Source organism: Desmodus rotundus, chromosome 7 (assembly GCF_022682495.2).
Source record: "Desmodus rotundus isolate HL8 chromosome 7, HLdesRot8A.1, whole genome shotgun sequence".
NCBI classification, from domain to species: domain Eukaryota; kingdom Metazoa; phylum Chordata; class Mammalia; order Chiroptera; family Phyllostomidae; genus Desmodus; species Desmodus rotundus.
The window spans coordinates 97,855,894-97,864,171 of record NC_071393.1 but is presented as its reverse complement, the minus strand read 5'-3'; the positions used below and the strand labels follow the sequence as shown (position 1 = coordinate 97,864,171).

At 40.5% G+C, this 8,278-nt stretch overlaps 1 protein-coding gene across 2 annotated transcripts in view; it reads right to left on the bottom strand.

The window, feature by feature from the left end:
• Nucleotides 1–1,690: 1,690 nt before the first annotated feature.
• GLCE (glucuronic acid epimerase) overlaps nucleotides 1,691–8,278 on the bottom strand; it is a 108,048-nt gene continuing 101,460 nt past the window's right edge. For both annotated transcript variants that reach the window (XM_024568518.3, XM_024568519.3), the window contains one exon: nucleotides 1,691–5,474. In XM_024568518.3, the coding sequence (XP_024424286.1) occupies nucleotides 4,450–5,474 (1,025 nt within the window). In that variant the 3' untranslated portion in view covers nucleotides 1,691–4,449. The remainder of the gene's footprint in view (nucleotides 5,475–8,278) is intronic.

The window sequence follows — 8,278 nt, the reverse complement described above, 5'->3', positions numbered from 1 at the left end:
GAGAGTGAAGAGTGGTTGTTATGGGCTTAACTGTGTCCCCCCCAATCCAGGGTGAAGCCCGAACTCCTAGGATCTCAGATGGTGACTGCATTTAGAGAGGATTTTACAGAGGTAATTAAGGTAAAAATAAGATCATATAAGTGAGCCCTAATTCAGTATGACTGATGTCCTTTCAAGAGATTAGGACAAAGACAATATCCGGAGGACACAAGAAGAAGGTGGCCATCTGCAACCCAAGGAAAGAGGCCTCGGGAGAAACCAAACCTGCTAACACCTTGATGTGGGGCTTTTAGCCTCTGGAATTGTGAGAAAATAAATTTCTGTGGTTTAAGCCACCCGCTCTGTGTCATTTTGGCACAGCAACCCTAGCAAATACAGTGGTCCAGACTGGAGGAAAATGTAGAATTTACATTAATATTTTTCTCCATAATGGAGACACTGTTATTAATTAGTTTTAAGTAACAGAAATCAAGTCCAGCCAACTTAGCATACAGAGGAATTTGTCCTAAGGATACAGTGGTGTCTGATGGAGCTGGAGCGGAATGCTGTTGGCCTCAGAAATGCATTGGATCCAGGGTCTGGGGCACTGCCAAAATTCCTTTTCATCTGTTTCACTGTGAATCTTGTTCGTTCTTTTTTTTTTTTTTTTTTTTTAATCTGTCCCAATTTTGGATTCCTGGGGAAGAGATCATTGGCCCAGCTTGAGTCAGGGACTCGCCCTGGTTTAACAGTCATGCCCAGAAGAGGCAGGGTCACAGAGCACACAGTGGCTGACAGGATATGAAGGAAGCGTCAGCAGGAAAGGAGAACTCACAGGACTGTGGAATAAGTCCTCTTGGCGTGGAGGGTCTGTCCCCACTCAGGGGCAGTGTGGAGACAGACACGTGTTCAGTGTGCTATAGCAGAATGGCTAATGTAGTAAGTTTGGCTGCACATGGCAAAATCAAAGCGAGAGCAGCCCGAGACCTCAACCAGACCAACAATGTGGACTACCAGCCTGTCAAAATGTGTATCCATCAGCTGCAAAAAGCTGATTGGTGATCAACTGGAATTCCATTATATAAATGCAGCGTGTTTATAACCCCGAAAGTAATGTGCAATGAGACATAATGTGAAGCCAGACTGTTCTATGATTTTATAGGCATTTGGGAGCCCAAATTACTTATTACACTCCCTGAGAACAGGGGAAAAGATTAAATAATGCTTATTGTTCTGGAGAAGGGACCACTACAAAAAAATAAAGGAAGGACCAACTTTCCAATTAATATAAATCAGATATAAATAGTTACCAGCCTGAATTAGCTTGGGAAGAGCATGCTCATAGCTGGCGGGCAGCCTGGCTCTGCTCCTTACTTTACCCTCTTCTTCCACCTGGACTCAGGCCTGCAGCCCCTGCCCAGGCTCTACCTCCTCCGCAACACTCTCTCGGACTGACCACATCATCCAGCCTTTTCTTTTTCTGACGCTGTTTGGTAAACACCGCACATGCCCTGCAGACCAGACCTCCTGGTTAAGGCCCATGTGATGTTCTCCTCCCCGTAGTGTCTTAAAAGGTCTGATGCACCTTTTAATAAACATTGTTGCCTGACTAGTTGCCACAGGCTGAACAGAAAATGATGGTTAGAAATCTGCTTGCTGGGATCAAATAATCTTAGTATAATTAGAGAAGAAAGAGAAATATCCAGGTATATTCCTTTTAAGATAAAAACTTTATTTTACAATTTTATAAAGCAGCTTTACATTAAGCACAAACAATCCATTACTTTGTATAGAAACAAAATACCTTTCCATCTGCAAAAAATCAACTTCTGCTGTATATAAAACTAACATGTGCACATTGTGCTTGAACTGCAAAGTCTGTACAGCTTTACAAAGGACTACCCTTCAGAAGGGCATCCAGTAAACACTTTATTGCATATTTAACACATGGTATATAACCCACATGTACAATGGAGGAAAACAAGAAAAGCGAGTTCAAGGAGGATGCAAATAGCAGCTTTCAGTGGAAGTTTGCACACTGACAAGGAAAAAGGACCGCCACATCTGGAGAGTTGTGCTTGTGTGTCACTTCTGCGTTCGCTCACACACACTGGATGGTTTTTGGATGAAGCCTTTATGTACAGTAACTGCTAAAGGGTCAAACTTGACCTTTATCTGAGACTTTTGGCTAGTTTAAAAACTGAAGTGGCAATAGATTTAACTTAACATCAAAGCTAACTCAAGATAAGTGTAACTCAAGATAATCTTGAAACAAGGACAAATTTAAAGAGACAAACTAAAACTTTAAAACACCTTCCCCATTCTCTGTAAGCTCTGAATACGTAAACATTTTACATGGTGTAAAACCCTAGAAAACGCCAGAGGTGTTTAGGGACAAAAACGCAGCGGAGGCTCGTGGGCAGTGTTCCCGCATGTGTGCCCCTGGGCCACCCGCATCCGAGTCACCTGAACGCTTGCTAGAAAGTCAGGTCACCACGGTTCACAGGCAGGTTTGCCGAGTATCTGCAATCTGTATTTCAGTAAGTTTCCAGGTGGTTCTGAGACATCCTAAAGTTTGAGAACCATCAGTGTGTTCGGATGGTGCTGCTACAGGTTCAATTCCTTCTCTCAGAAAACTCTGGGATCACAAGAAAAAGCAAGTGGCTGTTGCGGTGTGGAAGGCGGTGCGAAGCCAACAGCAGTGAGACAGCAATGCCATTCTAGGTCGGCGTGCCCGTCCGTTTTCGGTGGGAAAGGACAGATGTGTTGTTAAGGCACTGATATTTGCCACAGAAGCAGTACCATACTGTTTTCCCCGAGTCCCTCATCTGAAATACCAGTATGCAAACTCAAGGCAAGAGCCAGACTATTCTAAAATAATAACAAATATGATGAAGTAAAAGGGTTTCAGACTGGAGAAAGTTTATTTTTGAGCACTGAAATTAAAAAGGAAGGTATCCAGATATTCTTGTTGAGACATCTAATGTATAAGAACTACAAAGCCCAAAAGCTATGGGGAAACCTAATAACCCACAATTATTTTATTGTGGGCAAAACAGAGTTGTGATGTGCATTTAATATAGGTCATAGAGAAACTGTACTGTCTGTACGTGACCCCTGAGAATGTGGGGTCTCATTTCCCAATCTGTTAAGTTATGGTACTGATTTAGTGTGCTGTCATGCATGAAAGCAAAAGCCAGCAAAATCACCCTCCCTGGGTTCTGACCTAATGCTTGAAGCTCTAGAGCGGACACTGTCCAGGGTATGGGGGCTAAGAAACCTGCATGTATGGTGGGGTATAATGAGATATAAAAGCTAAATAAAGTCTGATTACACATGTACAACAAACGCAGTAGCTTCAACTCTACCCAATAGTTTAAATAATTTAAAATTAAAATTGCAAAGGAAAAACAATGATGCACCAAACCAATGTTTTGAAAAGTTGACGACCAAGAATGATCTAAGTAGGAAAAACCTGCTGTGATTCTTATGTGTAATGTCTGACCTCGTATTTTTCCTTAAGGGGGAAAAAGTCCTAAAAGGGTAGTGGTGGTAGACTTATCAAAATTACTAGCTCCTTCCCAAATTTAAGTTTATAATAAAATATCCCAAATAATGTCCCTCAAAATGTCCCCTTGAATAGAAAAAACTCTTGCGTGTAGTCTGAAACGAAATACAAAATTCTAGATAGTGACAAAAGAAACCATCGCAATGGGGATGGGGGAGGCATCGACCGATTATCAAATCTTTACTGATTGTAGATCAAGTTTCATAAAACAGATGACATTTTTGTGATTTCTTGTGCAGTCAACATGTTTCATTTTAGTTGTGCTTACATTATGTAACTGTGAAGCCTGAACACTGACTGTGCTTTTAATTTACACATCAATAAACCATAAATTCAAAATATTCTCCATATATAACAAATTGAACAAATGCAACAAATTGCCCCCAAGACGTTAATCCATAGAAAAAAAAATCATTTAAAAAAAGTTGCACACAGTCCACTATTCAGGCTACAAGTATTTACTGTATTACAGCACATTATTTCTTAAAGTCTGCTTTCAACATAAACATAAATAATCACATTTTAAAAGCACCCCAGACTCAGTTTTCAGGTAAGTGATAGACAGTTGGCCTGTTCAGCTACTTACCATTCATTTTCCCAAACCAAGAGGGCCCGGGCTACCTGCGGAACTGTACCGGGTGTAGTAAGCAAGGCAGGGCGAAACACCTTTGTTTAGCCCACCGACTAAACACTTTCCTGCTCTAAATGCCACCTACAATTTTAAGCACCCAACCCACGGAATGCAGATATCTCAGAAGACTGGTTTTAAGGATCATTTATCACTTTGATGTTGTCCACAAAATCCTAGTCTACGACCTTTTAACAGGTGCCTATGCTCTGCTGAGACAGGGCCCACGGTTTTCGTTACAGCAGAGGTTGCAATAGGACTTTGGTTGTGAGCTCTAGTTGTGCTTTGCCCTACTGCCTTTCAGGTAGCTTTTCCACCTCTTGACAAATTCTTTGAAGATTGGGGACTCGTCAATGGTGCTGAGGAGCTGCAGTTGATTGATGTGAGTGGTGTGATAGTCCCAGCGGGCCAGATTGGGGGCGATGCCAAGCATGAAGTGCCGGAGGTCATAGATGGTTCCTGAGCCAGTGTCATACAAGGGGAGCATGGCTTTCAGGGACTCCATGCCATGCTCATACAGGGCCTTCGCTTCTTTCCCGAGTTTTTCTCCTGCAGTTTCTTTTAAGTCGTAGAGCCCGATTAAAGAATACATAAAGCCATTTAAAACAAAAGAGCTAGGTGTGGTCGGATACTCTTCATACCAGTCATGTTTATTCATAAACACAGCTTTAACTCCATGCTGCTCTGACAGAAACTTGTAAGGGGCTGTTGCCCTTAAAGCTGAATTGAGGAATACATGGTCTTTTGTTAGTAGATAGGCCCTGACTAATGTAGAAATGGCTTGCCCTTGGGCCATGGCAGAGTACCACCCTGGCTCTAAAGACCTGAACCCCTCCCCTAACTTACGGGTTACCATAATTGGCCAGCCGCCTTTCTCATCCTGGTTCCTCACCAGCCAATCACTGGCAGCGAAGAATGCGGCCATGTGGGCTGTTGTAGAAATGGTAATGTTATCAAGGAATCCTTTCCCTTTTGCAATCAGCCGTACCACCTTCCTGGGCATTATTTTGGTTGGCTTGACAGCTTTTGTGTTGGAAAGACCCACTCCTTTCCTGAGGTCAGTGACCAGGTCTCTGGTAATCGTGCTCCATGAAGTTCTGGGCCCAATGCCATAGTATATGTCTCTCTCTTTAAAAGCAATTAGCTGGGTATTTGAGACATAATGTACAGTGAAGAGCTGATTCTTTTCTGTCGTCTCCAATACCACGGACACACTCCCATTTGTCAAGAATTTGAGGTCGAATGAAATAATAAAATCTTTTGTGTTCCCCAGTTGCAAAGATACACCTTCACTGGTCTCTGTAGGGAATAAAATATACCAACAAAAACTGATTAGAATAAAACCTCTTGTATTTAAAAGTAAACTGCAATTCATCCTTGACAACCACTGACCATACAAAAGTAATACTTTAATATTTTGTGTCAGATCACCATTATTATTGTTGGTCTTATTATTACTTTTACTAAATTAACCACAAATGACAGGTGAGTCCATGATGGCTTGTGAGCCATCTTATCTTTTGGCTCTTATCTTTTGGCTCACGTGGTTTTACTTTAGCGGGTTAAAGGCCAATGGCTAAGGTACTATTGATCAAACAGCATTTTAAGGATCCAGTGCTGGCTGACCAACAATCAGTGACTGTTCTGGTATACCGCTCTACAAAAAGAAAACCATAGCCAAAAGCTAGCTGAACCCCGCTGGTCTGGCTCCACAATACATACTCTCAATCACTATTTGATATTAAATACGACAGGCCTGTTTTCAGATATCTGCTGAACTTGTGGATAACATTTCTGGTAATTAAGGAATAGGTTCATGTAGTCAACAAAGAGTGAGGGAAACTGAGGGAAGTAGAAGTACAGGCTGTGGAGTTAAAAAGAAAAAACCCTGCCTATATGAATTCTTACTCTACCACTTATAGTTGTGAGATGTTCAACAAATACACCTCTTTGAGTCTCAGTTTCTTCACATGTTAAATAGAGATAATATTACTCTGCAAGGTAATTGGGAGAATTTAAAAAAAGATTGTGGCTTTGACCATAAGAAAAAAATGATAGTGACTATTATTATTATTCGGAAGCCACTGGCTTCAGAAGATTATAAAACAGTAGAAGCTGTTCAATCTGGCAAATCATCAAACAGAAAATTTCTCTTGAATATCTGTAATACAATAATAACTGACTCCCCAAAATGTGACTTTCTGTACACCGCTGTGCTAGATCTACCACGCAGAGAAATTAGGCACATTGAATCAGACGGCAGCAGCAGCAAGAAAAACCACCAAAAAAAGCCACACAAATTTTATAATATTAAAGGCAAATATAAATATCTTGATCTTTATTGGGCTTAAATATTCAAAACACATTCACAGGTATTATCTCATTTGATCCTTACAATAATCTACTAAGGCTGGTAGAGCAGGAATTACCACTTCCATTTGAGGATGAAAATATAGAGGCTTTGCAAGGTTAAGAGGTTTGCCCAAAGCCAAACGCTAATTACTGGTGGAGCAGGGACTAGAAGCCAGGATTCCTAAACTCAAATTCAAAGATCGTGGAAAAGAAATGATATTGGAAGTGGCATTCTCATGAGAATAATCAGTGGGAGGGTTATTTCTCTTAAAATATAATGGGAGTCAGATCTGCTTGAGGAAATCTTTAGTGTGTGACCAGGAGCGAGGATAAGAAATGTGAACTGATGATGGTGTGTACGGTGTGATTAGTTTGGAGAGTATTAGCATGCTGAGTTGATCATTAACTCTCCTAACATTGGACTTTACCGGTGTGGATATAATTGACCCAAGGCTCTTAATTACTTCATCTGATGGACAATTATGGAAATTGTATTAAGAATGAGAACATCTTGCCCTAGCTGGTATGGCTCAGTGGATTGAGTGCCCGCCTGTGAACCAGGTCGCCTGTTCAATTCCCAGTCAGGGCACATGTCTGGGTTGAGGGACAGGTCCCCAGTGGGAGCCGTGCAAGAGGCAACCACACGTTGATGTTTCTTTCTCTTTCTTCCTCCCATCCCCTCTCTAAAAGTAAATAAATAAAATCTTTAAAAAAAAGAAAACAAAAAAAAGAATGAGAACATCTTGACAGACTTATATATCAAATGATGCTCTGGGTGATTTTTTAAAAAGTGATTTCAGAAGTATACTTGCACAGTTAAAATCCACTTAATCTGGAGAGATGCCAACGTGAAATCTCTCTCTTAACTAGCATTTTTCTGCATCAATAGTAAAATGGAATCTGATGCTCAGTACGTCCCTGAAACACTGCAGGATTCTGTTGACTTTGAATCACTCAAGACTGAATTATATTCAGCAAAGCAGACTATTTTCAGTGTTACTTATTTTTTCATTCCCAGGGTAATGCCTCATTAATCAGACAACAGTATTAACTATGACATCCATTTTCACCAAAATGGCAACAAGGACCCATCTTTAGAAGTTCAAATGGAGGAAGCTGAAGTACCCATTTTTCTCCCAGAATTCCATTCTGATTTTCACTTTATGTATATGAATCCAATGAAATGATGTAGTTCAATCAATCACCGTATGTCTCAGTATAACAGATTAGTTCAAATAACTCAGTAAGGAATGATGTCATGGAATATAACCTTTTAAAAAAACTACTATTAATCTTCCTAAAACCTCACACCACCAGAGGGGATTATTGAGCTACACAGAAATGACACAGAAGCCACAATCCCCAATTTAAATCAATCTACTGACAATCATAACCTTCATGGCAATTTTATGAGATAGTTCTTTTAATTTACATTTTATAGATGTACAGAAAGGTTAAATAACCTGTCAACATCATTGAGAAGAATCTGAGTGGTAGAAAATGCAATGTGACCACGGGTGGGCAACCCTGGTGCTTTAAATCCACTAACAGAACGTTCTGAGTTTCCTGTTTGAAATCCATGACCTCTTCTCTCTCTGAGCAGTTATTCCCGGGAGTCATGACAAGTGTCTATTTTTAGTATACGTGTACACATACTTTAGGCAACAAAGAATGAAAAAATTTAAGAGTAGTCGTAAAATCAATGTTTTCACATCAAATACAAACTATTAGGAATCATTCACTTAATCAAC